The sequence below is a fragment of the Salminus brasiliensis genome, chromosome 3 (genome assembly GCF_030463535.1).
Source record: "Salminus brasiliensis chromosome 3, fSalBra1.hap2, whole genome shotgun sequence".
Lineage (NCBI taxonomy): Eukaryota > Metazoa > Chordata > Actinopteri > Characiformes > Bryconidae > Salminus > Salminus brasiliensis.
Genome location: NC_132880.1, coordinates 2,685,573 through 2,704,458, shown reverse-complemented (window position 1 = coordinate 2,704,458; position 18,886 = coordinate 2,685,573). Strand labels below are relative to the sequence as shown.

At 42.8% G+C, this 18,886-nt stretch overlaps 1 protein-coding gene across 2 annotated transcripts; it reads right to left on the bottom strand.

Annotated features, from left to right (window-relative positions):
• Positions 1-674: 674 nt before the first annotated feature.
• tefb (TEF transcription factor, PAR bZIP family member b) lies at positions 675-18,513 on the bottom strand. 2 transcript variants are annotated; one of them, XM_072675160.1, is made up of 4 exons: positions 18,346-18,513; positions 9,487-9,966; positions 9,040-9,260; positions 675-6,162 (listed from the first exon to the last, which is right to left on the bottom strand). In XM_072675160.1, exons 1-4 carry the CDS (start codon positions 18,434-18,436, stop codon positions 5,947-5,949), a joined length of 1,008 nt encoding a protein of 335 aa, XP_072531261.1. In that variant the 5' UTR covers positions 18,437-18,513; the 3' UTR covers positions 675-5,946. The 2 variants fall into 2 exon arrangements, with proteins under 2 accessions (XP_072531261.1, XP_072531260.1); XM_072675159.1 differs by lacking the exon at positions 18,346-18,513 and adding an exon at positions 12,178-12,454.
• Between the last annotated feature and the right edge of the window lie 373 nt (positions 18,514-18,886).

The following is an 18,886-nucleotide window of genomic DNA, read 5'->3' as shown; positions in this document are numbered from 1 at the left end:
AGCACGTGTGTATTAATGTGTGTGTGTTAATGTGAGTGTGTGTGTGTGTGTGTGTGACGCAGAGAGAAAAAGCACTGTGTATTCATGAGAGCATATTCGTGAGAGAACCTTACAGGAGACAGGAGGAAGACTCCAGGAGTATACACACACACTACATGTCCAAATGTTTTCGGACACCCCTTCTAGTGAAGCCATTCCGCTATTTATTTAAGTTGCACTAATTGCTGACACACACAGCTTGTCTAGTCCCTGTAGAGAAGAAGTACTGCCAATAGAATAGGACTCTCTGCAGGAGCATTGGCACCATGCTGCCTAATGCCAGGCCTGGGCTAGAGGGGTATAAAGCCCCCCAGCATTGAGGAGCTGTGGAGCAGTGGAGGAATGGTGTTCTCTGGAATGATGGGATGGCTTTTTCCCTGGACAGTAGTAGCAGTTACTCCAACAAAAGTAGGAGACTCTTTTTAATGTCCTTGATTTTAGAAAAAACGATAAATGAACAGGTGTCCCAATACTTTTGTCCATATAGTGTAACAGTCTGCATGAGCGTTCTATCAACCGAAGGGTTTTTTTTTTCGTCCTCAATGCAGCGAAAGCTGCCAATCATCCATTCCTCCAGTTGTGCCTTTCAGCCAATCACAGAGCAGATCAGGAACAACCTCAGTCTCAAGGTCATGTAGTTTAAATTCCACTTTATTCTACAGACACAGATGTAGGACGTATTGCATTACAGCATATCCCTCAAAGAAACAGCCTAAATAACAGCTATATAAAACCAAAAACCTTACAGAATACAAAAGAAACATTAAAAATGCACCAAAACACAGATAAAAAGAGTCACTTACAAAAAACAGGACTTTACTGTATTTAGAACAGAGAATTATTATTATTAGATTTCTTTTTTTTTTTTGGCTAAAAACGATGTAGAAAGAAAACCTCTGAGTGCTACATATCCATGGTTAAGTTATATGGAAGTTTTCTTTATTACACACAGCTTCATCGCCTGCATTATGATTATCATCACAACTCAACAACTGAAAACGGAAAGGGAAAGGGAACACCCCGGATTAACGCTGGAATATTCCACAGTGGACTACAAAAACCAGAAACGGGAAAAAAGAAAAACCTCCTTCAGGTATGCACCAATCAGCCATAACATTAAAACCACCTACAGGGGAGGCGATCATCATTACTTTTCATTGTCTTTTCAATAGCTTCTGTCGATGGTTTGGGTGGGATCTAGGCAGCAACTGAACAGTGCACTAGCCCCTAGCACTAGCAATGCTCCCAACACTAGGATGGTAAGGACTAATCGCAAAGCCAGCCTCCGCCTTTCTTTAATCTGCCGCCAAATGCAGCATCGCCAGGCAGCCGACAGACTCTGAGGGTACCCAGCTCCATCGCACCAGCTAACAGACGCCTGTGCTGGCAACATCGCTTAAGAGTGTTGAGGGGAGAGAGCATCATCCATCCACCCACCCAGAAAGAGCACGGCCAACTGTGCTCTCTCAGACTCCAGCTGCTGATGGCAAAGCGGCATGGCTCAGAGTTTGAACTCAAGACCCCCGGGCCGTAGCGGCAGCACATTAGGCTGTTTATCAGAGCATCTCCAAAAATCTCAAGGTCTCAAGGCTCACTGAAGCTCATGCAGGTTCCTCCTCACATCTTGCAGGATTAAAGGATGCGCTGCTAATAACGCGTTGGTGCCGGATACCACAGGACGCCTTCAAAAGGTCTAGTGCAGTCGGTGCCCTGACCTGCACAACTTTAGGCAGGTGGGTTTAAAGGTTATGGCTGATCTGTGTGTAAAACAAAAGGCAACAGCTCTGAGATTGAAAATCTTCAGACACGGAGAGACAGTGGAGAGAGTTCTGGTTGATGATTGCGTTTGAGACTCACCACAACGCGCTATTAAATTAATCAACAAGCAAGCAAACAAAAACCCAGCTTTTGCTTCAGCAGTAAAACACACAAAGGATCCTACGGTTTTAACACTGCCTGTAAACAGTTTGGGGACACCCTGCCGTCTGTTGAAGCTTCAACATTGGTATGAAACAACTGGTTCAGCCTAAAGAATCCTTTAAACATCAGATTGTCTTTGCTAAACTCTGCCAGTGATCCCCGACCATGAGCTGTCCGGGGACATCCAGTTTTGGGCCAGCCTGGATTGACTTAAATGAGCCCATGGGGAGACACTGTACATCTTTTCTACAATCTCAAAAACATGTCCAGATGTCCCATGAACGTTTTCCTATGAATGTCTTTGTTCTGGGATTTTTGTTTTGTTTTTTTCGAGTGCTGATTTTCCCAGTTGATCCTTCACCATCGTAGTTGTTGTGAAAACACAACGATGAAATGTTAAAAAGGTGCATTAAAATAGTATTTATTCTGTAGTGTAGCAGATTCTGTAGTGTAGTGTAGCCATTTCACGGCTTCACGGTGAAATGGACTACAATACCCAGCATGCTTCACACAAACGCATCATATGGAAGCACTGGGAATCCCCCTTCCTGGTCTTTAAGCAATACCACTACTGAGAATTCAAAATATACACACTTGATATTCGGCTTCCTGGCAGTTACATCCCGAATATTCACCCAGAGCAGTGGTTCAAAAGCTCCTCCCACCTTTAGGACACATCATCAGAAAGGAGGAGGAGCTTATAGTCTTTAACCCCTTAGACCCTGTATGTAAGCCCACACTTCTTCTGCTCTCATAATTACATTACTGACATAACAGTTTTATAGGCCCCAAAACAGAACCCTGTGGGACCCCACAAGATGTGCTAAATTGAACGGTTCGCTGTTCAATAGTTTCCGCATTAGAATTAAGAACTGAATAATAAAAACCTAAACATAAATAATAATAATTTAAAAAACATTTATTTTGGTGTTCCCAAACTTTTCATGGACAGTGTAAAAGGAGGCAGACAGACTTAAAAACTAGGAGGGAAAAATCTGCAGCTGTGAGTTTAGAGGTAATGCGCCCTAATGAAGGGACTAGCCTACGACAGTCAACATCAGCATGCCACTGGTAGACCTCAGAGCAACAACAAGCACTGGAGCACTATTCATTTGTGCGTTTTTTTTTTTGTTTTTGTTTTTTTTTTCTTCATTTTGAACACAATCATGATTGCAGTTTGGCAAAGTAAAAGCAGCCAGCAATTCCCATAGGGCGACGTTTTTAAAAGGGCTTCCGGTTTAATCGATTTCTTCCGCTACGAGACTACTTAAGTACACTTTGTGTTATTTTTGTTTTCAAAAAAAAATGTGCCTCTCTAAAAGAAACCAAACCAGGGAGCCTGTGTTCCTCGTAAAAACTGGAAGCCCATCGTTGCGTTCTGTAACTCTCTAAAATCACCCACTATTCATTTCATCTGGACAGAATTCGGAAGCAAAAGAGTGGAGCTGGAACGGCGGAAAAACAGCTTTGACCGCTGTCTGAAGTCTCGTATCTGAAGACGTCTTACAAAAGTCCTTAACCTGAAACGTCACTTAAAGACAAAAACAATGGTATTAAAGACAATGTTATTGCTCACTCGCTCAGTCCATTTCTCTCTCTCTTTCTCTCTTTTAGCTGTATTTACACAGCGCCCCCTGAAGGAGAGCTCCAGTATCCCTCACTCCAAACCCCCAATTAGAGTACTTTTTAAGCCAAGGAGGTAAACATGAACGTACGACGCTGTATTGCCCTGGTTTGAGAAGTTTAAGAAGAAACCTAAATGGAGTGGAAAAAAAAAGCTTTGTGGAAAAATTCCAGTCAACCGCCTGGAAAGCCACAGTTTATGCTTAGAAATCCCTGCACGATAACTCAGTTTGTACTTTAAACAAAGATTATAGATATATACCCTCTTTTCTATATAGAATAGATCAGTATTATTAGAAATATTGGTGCACACATCACTACCAAGATGCAGTATAGTAGGACAGAGTCACTGATCGTTTAACACACAGTAAGAAATCATCACTACAGAAACGGTGGCCTGTCCTCTGGAGCCACTGTGGAGGAAGAAACGGATTCTGAGGAACAGAAATAACGGGACAAAAGACAGAAACAGGCATTTATGTACATTTCGCCGACTTCATTCTTTTAGTGCCAACTGCAGCGGTGCACCAACGTCCGGTCAGCTTAGCTGAGGGCCACAAACTATGGGACCAACTAGGGCTGCATAATATATCCATTATTGTGATGTTGGGCTTCATGATACTGAGGCTGCAGAAGGTTTAGATCTGCAGATGAGCCTTCTAACCCATCACTGTTTGTTTATTTGAGCAGTGAACGTCCTAGCGAATGACCAAAGTCTGTGGGCATTTGCATTCATAAATATTAATAAATATAAAAAGTAAATATACAACAAATAGAAATGATTTTATGGGTTAAAAAAATATGGGAATTCAGCACTTCTAATATCTGTACAGACTGGCTGGTGGCAATGTTGTTATGCAAATGTTTAGGCGACCTGGTCAGATGACAAAATAATAAAATAAAATAAATAAATAAAAGTATATATATATATATATGTTTATTTTATTTTTTTAGTTTTATATTTATCGATTTAGCAAATTGTATGGAAAGGTCTGTTTCCTGTGAAAGATTTGTTCACCGATTTTCAACAGGGGTGTCTATACTTAAACACATTCTTAAAATGTACATATATGGACTAAATTCACCTAGATCAGAATCATAGAGGAATATAACATTATATTTGTGGGCTCGCAAATGCAGTAAAATGAATCAGAACGTCTGATAGGGGGGCTATCTGCTCAAACTGATCGGATTCCGATATTTTGCCAATATTATGCAGCCCTGGGAAGAACCCATGGCAAGTTTACACAAATTCATCATCGCTCCTTTTAAACAGTCAAAGACACGGTAAACACGGCCGTCCCTGATGTGCAGTAACTGCATGCACTGGCGTATCCGCCTCGAGCCCGCGGGCCTAAAAACCTCTATAGAAAAATAAGAGTCCCTCCCTGACTGCTACAATCCCAGCGTCCGAGTCAGTCACTGAGACTGGTGTCTGCGCTGGAGCCAACTACTGCCCAGACATTACTGCAGAATGTACAGTACACACACACACCCATCAAACTGAGAGAAACTCCGGATAAAAGGAGGAAAGGATAAATCAAATACACACTCACATAATCTCTGCAGACGGCACACATTCCAGTATGGCAAAGAAAAGGGCTAAAAAAGAAGAATTCAGCTGTCCTGGTAATTATGACCACCCCCACCCTCACTCACACAGAAACACACACACAACACCTCCACCACACACTTCATTTTAGCTCTGTCCTCTATTAGGACATCATCTGATGATTAGGACATCACTCCCTCCTCCAGCTCACGCAGGGGTCGTCCCTCTCTCGCTCGTTGTGAATAAATCAATAAATCGGCCTCTCGCGTGCCGTTTCTGGCCGCGTCAGAGAGCGGGCTTCACTGGAGAGGAGAGAAGGAGAGGCGGGCAGCTGTTGGGACAGGGACAGGGACGGGGTGGGGGGCTCAAAGATCATGAGGGGAAGGATTCAGTTCAGGCTTTGGTCCGGTGTTGGGACTTGTCAGTCCGTCTGTTCGTCATGATGTTTTGTAGTGAGTTCATCGCACTTTCCCTTTCGCGTCTGCTTTCTCCGGATCCACGCCGCTCTCGGAAGCTCGGTGGTCTACGGTTCTTCTGCGTGAGCCGTGGTCAAATGCGTTTGCTTATCGCGTGATTTAACGCTGCTTTTTAAAATGATCATCTTTTTTTTAAGAAATCTCCTAAAGCACGCGAGTGCGTTCGGGCAAGTCGCTCTTCACGTCACCGCATGGGGCCCCCCCACCTTGCGTCTCTGAATTAACCCACAATCCCTGTCTATCGTATCTGGAACTGTGTAAATAGCTGGGAGTTTGGTTGGTGGTGTTCTTTTTCCTAATCTTGGCTGAGTCGTTTGTCTGGCTGAAGCTCGTCTCCTACAGCGGGCCGTACTTGGCCTCGTACAGGGACATGACCTTCTTGCAGCGGTTGCAGTCCTTCCGGAGCTCGGCCACCTCCTGCCGCAGAGCCGCGTTCTCCCGCTCCAGGAATCCTGCTCGCACCGCGATCTGGTTCTCCTTCAGCCGCCGAGCATCGCGAGAGCGCTTCGCTGCCACATTGTTCTTCTTCCTCCTCGACCAGTACTTCTCATCCTGAGAGACAGACAGACAGACGAAAGAATATTTAATATTGGAGTTATTATAATATTTATTATATATTAATATAGATGACTGTGTATCTAAAGGCTGTGTGACGGCTGCATCCAGTATTTACTGGTAAATAGCCATTCCTCCCACTACCAGTGAAATGTCCCCTGTGCCACTGGCTGCAACACAAACCTAAAGCATAATCCATCCACCCCCTACGCTGAACAGTTGGAGAGGTGTTCTTGTCATGAAATCCTGCACCTTTTTTCTCCAAAATGCATCAGGGATTTCTATTTAAAACCTTTGGTCATTTGTGGTGGGAATACAAGAGGTTTCCTTCTGATGACCCTTCAATTAAGGTCATATTTATGCATACGTCACTATGATCAGCTAGTAGACCTTGAGCCAGCATTTGCATGACTGACTGGTGGCCATGAACTGGTCCTCTGGGTAGCCAGTCCGTCCCTGATCTCTACAGTGTATACATTTCTATATATAGGTCCATCACAGTTGACAGAGCTGTAGGATTCTTCGCAGTACACTAACCTCCGAGCACGGTCTTCCCTGACCAACCATGACCGACCATAAAACCATCTCTGAAAACCAAGCACAAACTCCTTCTCTGCAAGCTGAACACAAACTCCTGAAGGCTCCCTGAAGGCTCTCCTTGCTCACAAACTCCTTCTCTGAAGGCCCTCTTGGCTCTTCAGGCTTCTCGCTGTTGCTAATCCAGCACTTTGATTTGCGAGCGGTCACAGCTTGCGGGTGTGAATGGAACAAAGACTTACATTCACTGAGTCTATCTGAGACATTGAGTCCTGATGTGGGAATAAGGGTCTACTGTACGAGAAACAAGCGATCCCAGCTTAGCGAGGCTTTCAACAGTGGCTTGTCTTCTCAGAAATTAATCTTTAAACTGATGTATCGTCTTTACCAGTCTGTGCAAACCATGATAAGGCTTTTTTTGGATTAATATTAATTGTAGTTATATTTTATGGATCTTATATCATTAATATAAATGTGAAATACGTTAGTGAGTTGGTTTGTTTTTAGATTTATGTGTGCATTTTACTTTAATTGAGGTAAACCTACACCTTGATTTATCACTCTACCTCACTCAGAACATGGTCTGTGGCATTTTTCCTCATCATACTAAAATATAATTGTTGGGCATGTAAAAATAGCTAAACAGCTTTGTCTAAATTAAGCCAGGCATACACTGTGTGATTTTAGAGTCTGTTTTTAAGCCCGATTTGGTCATAGCTGACTGAATTTCAGGGAGAGAGAGCGCAAGGCCGGTTGTGCCTTCTCTGGCTCCGGCTGCTGATAGCAGGCAGCATGACTCGGGATTTGAAACTGTGTTTTTTTTCAAAGGTTTTTAAGCTGATTTGGCCAAGGCTAACTGGACTCAGGATTGGTCGTTATTGCAGTTTGTTTAGGTGATGTTTGACGTACAGTGTGAGAGGGGAAGCGATGCCCGATGAACTGCCCAAATGAGCTCAGAGTGAGCAAAAATTTGGGTCACTTTTCTCACAGTCTGAGCAATCTCACAAGCCGATTTCCAAGCTGCACAGTGAAGACTGTATTGGTTACAGACAGTTGCACACATATGGTCAACAGAAATGTCATTTGCTGGCAGACATGGAGTTAAAAAAAACAATGAAAATGTTTGATACCCCTACACAAACACACACTCGAATCGTAGCTTACCATGGAACAACTAATTTCTGACATACAGGGCACCATATCCCTCTGAAGTGAGGGCTTATATGTAGCCAGAACTCTTCCTATGAGCACCCGCATTGCAGCATGTCAGTTTGTATAGTGTTAGCATATTAACTGCAGGCTTTGTCCATACATGATTTAGACAGGCAGTGAGAGTTATCACCAGAGAACAAGATTTCCAAAATCACACAGCATATTCCTGGCGCTAAAGGTGCTTAAAGACATAAAAAAGGTGTAATATATACCTAGTCATAAATGTAAAGATCAGACAAGAGTCAGATTTAAACAAAGCGTAACACACGAGGCGTCCTTGCCTGTCTAAATATAGATGCTACTGTGTTGCCAACAAACATTACTCCAGAGCTCACATTCTAATGACCTTCTGCTCAAGTCCCTGATCTGCTCAACATATGAAAAAGGTTTGCCAGTTGTTTGAAATGTTCTTCACTTGTAAATGGTTTAGTGGACAGTGGGACGGCAGATTTCAAATTGTCCTGAGATCTTTTTAACACCCTTAACAGACTCATCTGCATCTACAACCTTCTTTCTGATGGCCTCAGAGAGCTCTTTGGATCAGGCCATGATGGTGATCTTCACCACTCACTTCAACCATCAATCAAGGGCAGACCAGACCAAACGTCTGAGGTTTAAATAAGACAGACTCCTCCAGAATAATCCTCTCGAACCAGGTTCTAATCATCTGCAGCTGATGCTCTTTTAAAAGTAGTAATAAATGTGGCAGGAGAAGCAACCAGCTTCCAGCTCTTTTCGAACTGCTGTCAATGCAGCATCTACGGGCAACCGCGTTTACAGGAAAGCACCAGGTACCCAGCTCTGGTGCATCGGCAAGCAGACGCCCGTGCTCACCAGCATCACACTGAAATGATGTGGGGAGAGGGAGAGGGCAATCCACCCACCCAGAGAGAGCAGGGCCACTGTGATCTCTCTGGCTCCGGCTGCTGAGGGCAGGTAGCATGACCCGTTATTCGAATCCCCAGGGATTCAAGGGTCATATAGCAGTGCCTTATTCCACTGGACCACTTAGAGCCCCTGACTGTACACTGCTGCTACCCTTTTTTAGCTAGATTTCATTTGGTTCCTCCAGCATCCAACTCGACCACTAATCCAAGTCGACCACCCTGACAGACAGAGTCTCACCTTGGCGTCATCTGGAACAAAGACCTTCTTGGCCTTTTTAATCATGGGCTGTGGTTTGAGCTCCTCCTCACTGAAGCGGTGTTTGCGTGGGTTGAAAAGCTCTCCTCCTGGAACGCTGGACAGGACCAGGTCCGTCGGGTCTGGCTGGAAGTTCACGTTCACCTCAATGTCCTCCGGGTTAATAGGGGAAGGGGTCTTTCGGTCTGAGTCACTTTTGGGCTCTGGAGGAAAAATACATTGAAATAAGTGTTTTTGCAATTTTCTTACTCCAAAAATGACCAAGTTTGGCTTTACTGTGGTTCACTGACTGTTCAGAAGTATGGAGTCACTTATACTGTTTGCTATATTCTACATAATAAGCACTAATGATAAATAGTGTGTATAACCTAAACTTTAAAATAAATAATTTGACATTCATCTACAACCAAAATATCTCATCTAACTCACCTGTAGCTTTCTTCACGACCTGCAGTTCAGCCGCATCACTGTCACACTCCTCATCTTCCTCCTTCTGCTTCTTTGTTTCTTTAGCTTTCTCCTTTACCTCAGCCACTTTTGAGGTCACCTCTGGGGCAGCTGGAGCCGCCGGAGCCGGTGGGGCGTCTGGGGCCGCCGTAGAAGATGCCCGAGCTTCGCTGCCACTACGTTCCTGCTCCAGACTCTTTTGCAGTTCCTCCTCTAAAGCCACAGGGATGCCGTTCTCCAGCAGGAACTCATCCAGGTCCATGTACTCTAGATGGAAGTTCTCCCCATCGTATGGAATGGTCTTGTCCCAGATGGCGGGAGTCAGGGAGGCTGAAACGCTGCCCGCACCCCCGGACCCACCACTGCCGCCGCCTCCACCACCACCACCCCCGCCGCCGCCGCCCCCTCCATCTCCATTAGACTGCCCATCTCCACTGGAGCTCAACTTCTCCTTTTCGATCTCTGTGAACCAAGAAAGACAGAGTAAGTTAATGCAAGTACACAATATTGAGGGTGTGAAAATGCAAAATATCAAAATGGGGTTACCAATAGCCCAGGGCACATGGCTCCCCAGGCACCACAGCAGTGGTTGCCCACCGCTCACTGGTGTGTGTGTGTGTATGTTCACTGTATTGATGGGTTAAATGTGGGAGCCAAATTACATCGGTGTCCAACACAAATGGTGAATATGGTGGTCTCGTCTTGTCTACATAAAACCAGTGCCGGGTGATATGACCTCAAATCAATATCACGATTAAATTAACATCGGTTACGTTCTGCTGAACTGATTAATTACATAGATTTTTAATTATTAATAAACTATTATTTTAATGAAAGATGGACACTGCATTTTGCTTTGGTACAAGCTGCTCGAGTTGCTCAGTTGGCTCAGCGTTTGAGTTCTCCTACATGTCGCTTCCATGTCACAGACTGAACGGGAATTAACAGAAGCAAATAATCGAATATCGCTTTTGATTAATTTTTGATTACTACAGGCCCTTTCAAATGTAATAATTAAGTAATTAATGAACTGTTATTTAAACACTGATCAAAAACATCTGTTGCAGATCTGGGATGTTGAGTCACTGTATGCCATCATGCCATTGCTGCCAGCACTCAACCCTAGTGAACATACACCCTACATGTCTCAGGTGTGAATGTTTGAGCCTGGATGCTTTGTGGTCATGAGGATCCTGGAAGTGTGTGCCGCTGCACAGTGCACACACGCCTGGAGCATTTTAACTAGTCTTTCATAAGGTTAGATATTCAGCACTTCTACAGCACTTCTCGCAAGAGCCAGAGTTAAATTACAGCACCACTGATAACTGTAGCTACTACAGTACCATACTGGAAAAATTCATGCACGGACTTTAAATGCAACCTCAATGACATTAACAAGCTACTATTAGCAGTCTGGCTGGGAAATTCACTAAAAGGACAAAAGTATTTGGACACCTGCTCAATCGTTGTTACTTATGAAATCATAGGTGTTATCCTGCTTTTCATGGAGTAACTCTTTACTGTCGATTGGCACCATGCTGCATAATGACAGGCATGGGCTAAAGGGGTATAAAGCCCCCCAGCATTGAGCTGGTGGAAGAACTGTGTTCTCTGAAAGGATTGATGGTGTTGGATTTGGGGATGAGGTGGAGTGATGAACATCCAACATCCTGACTTTTAAACACAGACAAAAAGAATCAAACCATGCCTCCTAACCATACAAAGGGTGTACAACATACAACTTATACACCCTGCTGACTAGGTTAATTGTAAAAGCCTGAGGGGCGAGTCATTACTGTAGCTAAAATGTCCAGTACAGCAGGCACAGGTGACTTAATACCATGTGTGAAACTACCACCACCATGTTTGGAAGATGCACTTTAGCCTGGCTGGCTCCCACTGTGAGTTGTTGATCTGCTTCAAAACTAACACATTTTGCCCTGTGTTCATTTGTTCACTATTAACGCTATTTTAATAACCATCTAATTAACATTTGGAAATATATAAATATATAAAACAAAGAGTCATGTATTTGAATGAAGAGTGAGCAGAGTGCAAAGCGGGGGGGGGAAATGAGGACACCGAGATGAAACTTTGGTCAGGGGCGACAATCGCAGTGACTAAACAACATTGTGCAATCAGAACCATCTGGTATCAGGAATATATAGCGTCAATATTACACATTTACACGTTACAAACAGTTTTCTGAGCCCTTTAGAGCACTGGTGTCCAACCCTGGACATTGAGAAGCCCCTGCCCCGCACAACACACCATCTTCTTATCCAGTGCTGATTCAGCAGTGTGTGAAACTACCTCCACCATGTTTGGAAGCTGCAAATTTGTTATTTGTTTATTTACTTTATTTATTTGCAGCTTCCAAACATGGTGGAGGTAGTTACACACACACACTGCTGAATCAGCACTGGATAAGAAGATGGTGTGTTGTTTAGAGAGCTGAATTTAAGGACATGCACCTCTGTGAAGCTATGTTTGGTGTGCTGGGCAGGGGGTTCTCCAGGACAAGGGCTGGGAACCACTGCTTTAGAGAAAGCCTGAACACAGTGGACAGGACTTTGTGTTCTTCCTGTGACAAGAGGAGGAAGTACCTTCACTGAAAGCTGAAGCTGACACTATATCCTCCCGAAACCACGCAAAGGTGCCAAAAGCTCTTACCGTCGTCCCCGTCGTCGAGGATATTGGGTGGAGGAATATCCATTATTTTCTTCAAAACAAAGGGGAAGGATTTCTGAGCAGCACTGCTGGGAGCAACCGCCATAGTAACGTTCACTGCCGTCTGTCCAGGCATAGCCACACACGGTGTTGATCTTAAGGTGAATAAAAGTTAACCCGCGGACTAATAACGCAGTCTATCTTTCTATAGATACCGATAAACCCGCTTTATTATCCCAGGCTTAACGAAAACAGCGCCGTCGCGTCCCTCTCCTCCGCTGTAAGCTCAGAATCATCACATATTCATGAGACAAACGCGCCTATAGGCCATCGGTGACCTAACTCATGAATATTAAACAGCCAGCGTTCTTTCGAGCCAATGATTGCACAGAGAAGGCGGGACAAACGTATACTCGTTCTCGCATTGGTTGAGTATCGCGGCTCCCTAACGTGCGAAAAAGGGAACGGAGCGATTTCCACACACGCATTATTTTTTTTGATAATTAATTATTTTTTGAAAACAAGTAATATCTAAGTATCATTGACAAAATAATAGAACCAATAATATAAAGTACAGTGAATACCAGCGATAATTATACTTCAGATGGTTAATTTAGGAAATGTATAATATTATTTACTCATGGAACATTTTTGTTATTATTTATTTTATCTTTATTTGGCTTTAATTGCTGTCCAGCTCCGTGTTTTCAGAGGTTTAAATGTGCTGCACGTCGTCTGTGTTTTTCCACCGCCTCCCCGCCCGTGTTCTCGCACGTGCCCGTCACGCACACCAGGAGAGTTTAGGCCCAAACGCACGTGAAACGTTGGACGCGCCGACGTCACGCCCCGCCCCGCCCCGCCCACGTGCTGCAATTTCACTACGCACCGCAGTGTGGTGGCGGGGGGAGTACCGAGTCAGTTTGAGGAACCGATTCGTTCTGAATGTCTGATTTAACGAGTCGTTGAATGAACAGACCTCATTCCTAGCGGCTGATGAGTGAAGCAGTGCAGCCATTCAAAGCGAGGGGGGCTGCAGTGTAAATGAACGAGGCTGTGGTATAAATCCAGCCCTTCACATCTCCTAAAAACAAGGTGATTCAGTGTGGTTTGCTGTGAAATGCTCCATTACAATACTTGCAATGCTTCTGCTATAGATACACTTTTTTACACTAACGCATAGCGCATGGGTACATGCAGGGTGTTTTTTTCCCCCAAAAAAGTACCTTTTCCGATTTACCACCAATTTATTCTCAATATTATATGAACATTTGAGATGAGGTTCAGGTTCACTGGTGGTTTTGGAGAGTAAATAAAATGCTTATAAAGAATACTCAAGTCAGAAACGACTTTGTTTACATCTGAACCAGTGACGTTAGCGTGAATCGGTTCGAGAGATGGATTGAAACGGACCCATTCAAAAGAGTCGATTCGTTCACGAATCAGACGCTTTGGTACAGTTTGTTCTCGTGCGTTTCCCTTACTACTAGAAGCGAAACTGATGCTGCAAAGGTGTGAATTTTAACGCAGAAAACAAATGTCTCGGTTTTTAACCGCGTTTAACTAATAATGCACGAGCAACGTGGCACGAAAACTCGCCGTAAACACACACTGGAGTGTGTGAGGGCACGCGACAACCAGCGTGCGAGACTCAGTTACCCGGGATAACCTCTGCGCCGCGTTCAAACCCACTAATATATATACATAAATGTATATATGTATATGTATGATGCATTATATAAATGCATACACACTCACACACGTTCAGTATGAAGATGCACGCATGCACGCATATGGGCACGTGCACAAGTATTTGTGTGGGTTGCCAGCATTGTAACCACACACACACACACACACGCGCAATTTTGCCATGCCTTTGAGAGCAGGGACATTGTGTTCTGCTGCATTCCTCCTGGACTACTTTACTACGCCTAATCACTGGTTTACTGGAGCAGTAAACTCTCCCAGCTTCAGTAGGCACATTTACACAAACAACACTAATGACCATCAGCCTCTCACACACATACAAACACACACACACACACACACACACACTTTCTATACACTCATAGTTAAAATCGTAGTACATCTCCCTTTCTGTCTGTAAACACAAATCTGACCCATATAGAAAGTCAATAATTCACAATTTCAGGGTGAGAATGATTTTCCTGTCACCTCACTACAGGCTGCAGGTGAGAAATGATGGCCACTGATAATTGACAGCATCCAAATGCTAAATTGTCTAGTTTCCAACCAGAACATCATGGACAGGACAGAATACACAGTGCTTCCACCCCACAAGTCATCGGATTTGTCTAAATTACAAACAGTCCATTTCTGCTGCTCTTGTGTGCCCCCTAGTGGTTGAACATTCAGTCCTGCTGAGTCTGTAAGGCAACCTTCTGAATGTTTACACCCTCATTGTGTATTACACCAGCTTCAAACTCTAACCGGCTCCTTTCTGCTGGGCCTGCTCCTTACTACGGCCCACCAAAAGTAAAGCATGGTGGTGGTAGCGTCATGTTGTGGTGAGGCTTTCCTCAGTGGAGACTGGGCATCTTGTTAAAACGGAGGGACTGAGGGACTGATGGACGTGGCAAAATACAGTTAGACAGCCTGTTTCAGTCGGCTAAAATCCAAAGCATGGGAGAAACGTCACCATCAAAGTCCTGTCAGTTGAGCATCCATGTCGCTGGTTCACCGGCTGTCCTTCCTTGGGGCACTTTTGGTAGGTACTGACCACTGCATTCCAGGAGCACCCCTAAAGACCTGCATGATGTTTGGGAGATGTTCTGACCCAGTCGTCTAGAACATCGCAGTTCGGGTCTTTTCAAAGTGGCTCAGATTTTTATGTTTGTGCATTTGAGAACTGACCGTGCGCCATCGGAACCAGATAATCAATAATAATCAAAATCAGTGGTTTTAATGTTTTGGCTGATGGGTGTCTTTTGTAACAATAACAATAACTGCCATTGTCACCGCGGCAACAGGGCTCCACGAGGTACGTAATAATGGCTTTAACAATGCCAACCTGGTAACGCAGCCTACAGGGGGCCGCCTTTCACCCTCCAGAGCCGACCTTTGGCTACGAAAACATAATCACTGCGTCTGTTTGAGTAGCTACCAAGAGCAAAGTCTACGGAGCAAAGCCCAAAGTCCACGCGCTGCAACAGTGGAGTCTGCACTGCCACACGCCCGTCCGGCCTGGCTAGAAGGCCCAGGTGTGATGCAGCAGTTCAGCGGCTATTACACTTAATACGGACTGATGAAATACTTAACGCTCAATAAAACTGTCCCGAAACCGCCCCATTTCCTCTGACCACCTTCAGCAGAACCAGCCCAGCACCCTCACCCACCTCAAGGCCTTATCGCAGTCCAGCAGGCCGCCTGCCAAAGCCCACTTCATCAGGCTTATCTCGAGAACACTGACTCAGGCCTTTTCCATCAGTGCATGCAGAACAGCCGAGCACAGAAACGCAACCATCAATACAGGTGGAGGACCCAGCAGCACAGCGTCTCAGGACGTCCTAAAAGAAACCAGGAACCATCCTTTTCAGGGAAGAGCGGAGTCTGCCTGGTAGAACATGGAGTGTAAGAACTGCATAGCCTTTATTATATAATAGCAGCTATCGTTATTTTATTTATTTATTTATTTATTTATTACAATATTTTTTCAGCACATTTGGTAGGTCCTGTCCACTACATACCGGGAACGCCCTAAAAGACCTGCCTGATGTTTGGGAGATGTTCTGACCCAGTCATCTAGAACATCGCAGTTCGGTTCTTGTCAAAGTGGCTCAGACTCTTATGTTTGTCCATTTTTCCTGCTTCAACACCTCCATCACCTTTGAGAACTGACTGTACGCCATGGGAGCCAGATAATGTGGTGGTTGGTGTGGCGCAACAGATAACACCACTACCTGCCGCTGAGCTACCACACCATGTGGGAGACTGGGGTTCAATTCCCGGGCTGGGTGACTATGCTGTGGTACATCAATAAGAGTCCTTGGGCAAGACTCTTAACACTACATTAGCCCACCTCTGTAATATGAGTAACCGTGGAAGTCGCTCTGGATAAGCGCATCAGCTAAATGCCATAAATGTAAATAATCAATAATAATCAAAAACAGTGGTTTTAATGTTATGGCTGTTATGGCTGACTGTCTTTTGTGACAATAACAATAATATAAAATATAGCCAATTATAGAGAGCCTGCAACTAACAACAAGCAGAGTATAAGAACTGCATAGCTTTTACTATATAATAGCAGCTATCATGTTAGTTAATTTGGTCATATTTATTTATTTATTTATTTTTAAATATTTTTTCCAGCAAGTGCCTTCTTAAGTAATTTTATTGTAAAGTTTAAATAAAAAAAAAATGAACATATTTGTAGACTTTTACGCAGCTTTTACTGGTGTAAATCTAAAACAAACACATTAATTAATAATAATGTATTACATATCATGTATTGTGGAAATAAAATGTTGTTTTGTATAAATAAAGTGTTGTAATGTTATGTTTATTATATAATTCTGTAATAAATATTTGTATATTATGCAGTATTTTATGCTAATGCTATGCTGTGCTTTAATGCTACAACTGAATAACATGAATAAAGGCTGCATGTCTCTCAGAAATGAATCAGTTTCCTCAGAAGCTGTTAAAAACCAACGGTGAAAACCAGGTAATGAGCGATTTCACACCTGGAGCAGTTCAGGCTGCTAAAATCATCTTGATTGTTATTATTATTAGCATTTTTAATGTCTGAAAGACCTAAATTTAACCATTTAATCAATATGAATTATTTCAATTAATAAATAAATATTGTATTATTTTTATAGCATTTGTAAAGATATTTTTAAAGGTTTTAAAGTTTTTTAAATAAAAATTTAAATAAATAAATATCAGGGCTGAAAGTAACAGGGTTGTGTTTTTAGCTAGAAATTAGCAAACACTTGTCTTTTGTCTTTTTAATGACACACATATCTCTAAATAAGATGTCAGTGGGACACATATGGCACTAATCCTGGGATCATCTGAGTGTTTGTGTAGAAAGGATGGAGCAGTGATGGGGGTTTATGCCTCACTGCTGCTTCTCCTGCTCAGACAGGAGGGGAGGCCTTCACAGTGCTAATCAGGGCGACGTCCCCTGGCTTATAGCCGACCTGGGGCTGATAAAGGTGACCTCTGTCAGTGAGCTTCTGTCTATTAATTACTTTACTTTATTTGTAAGTTACACAACCCTTAAATACAAAATAGTGAGCCAGAGTTAGCCTGGAAAGCTCATTTTCATATGTCGTTCATGGCCAGCTGTTATTACACACCTAAAACAACACCTTAGAAATCAAACCATATGGAATATATATATATATATATATATATATATATATATATATATATATATATATATATATATACACACACACACACACACATATATATATATATATACACACACACACACACACACACACACATTATATATATATATATATATATATATATACACACACACACACACACATTATATATATATATATATATATATATATATATATATATACACACACACACACATTATATATATATATATATATATATATATATATATATATATATATATATAAATAAATTAATATGTTTAATTCATATACCTTAAATTACATTAAATTAAATTTGTATTAGATGGATTATGGAATGAAATGCAATGTATTTGAAATCTAGTTTAAATGTAAAATATAAATACATGTATTTTTTTCCATATGGGGAAATTAACCAGTCATGTAATCAAAACTTAATTTAAACTTTTTTATGATCAGTTTAGACTGAAAATATATATTTTCATGTTTATATAAATACTCAATTTATTTAGATTGTAAAAAAAATCCCATTTATTAAATATTGCAGTGGTATTAAACAGCTGTATAAATGATACTTCAGACATTTCCTAACTGGACTCTATTCTTCTTGTTTTGGTCTAAAATAAAATTCTAAAAAGAGAAAAAAGCTGAACCAGAATGAACTGAACTGAAACAGAAAATGCTGAAGTGAACAGAGCTGATTACTCAGGCAATCCTGAGCTGCTGGGTGCTTCTGCACGGGCTTTCTAACAGCACGCGCGTGTTTTAGGATCTCTGCAGAACTGCGTTTACAGGAGCTTGAGTTTCTTACCCCCGTCATCAAAGTACAGGAGAGACGCTGGGTAGTCCAGGACAGTCTTGTAGGCCTGCTGGATGTCGTTTAGCCCGTTTAGAGAAAACATTGTAGGGTAAAATCCTCTGGGTTTTAGGTTTAAGACTCTGAAAGCGCTCGAGCTGAACTGATCCTCTCTGCTGGACTAAGTTGCAACGCAGCAAACTAAACTCACGCGGCAGCGCCGCCTGCTACATTATTCAGCAAGCGGGAACGCCCATCGCCTCATGAATATTCAAATTACTCAACGGCCCGACCAATCGAGCGTTTGCGTTGATGAATATTCAAGAGTTTGGTGCTAATGATGGGTGGGGCGGATCTCCTGGAGCTCAACGTAAACAAAACAACAGCGAAAAGCCACGTTTCATCATATTAATAAAACTATATAACAGTAAAATAAACCTGAATACATAGAGTCAGTCAGAGTGCCTACCTGTAATTAACTCTATATAACATTAGAATAAACCCAAATAAACAAACACAGTGGTCAGTGAGAGTGTCTACCTGTAATTAACTCTAT

Coding starts and splice junctions, on each gene's coding strand:
- tefb (XM_072675159.1), bottom strand. CDS start 12,310: ATGCCTGGACAGACGGCAGTGAACGTTACTATGGCGGTTGCTCCCAGC. Junction 9,967..12,177: donor CCTCGACGACGGGGACGACG/GTAAGAGCTTTT, acceptor CTTGGTTCACAG/AGATCGAAAAGGAGAAGTTG. Junction 9,261..9,486: donor GGTCGTGAAGAAAGCTACAG/GTGAGTTAGATG, acceptor TTTTTCCTCCAG/AGCCCAAAAGTGACTCAGAC.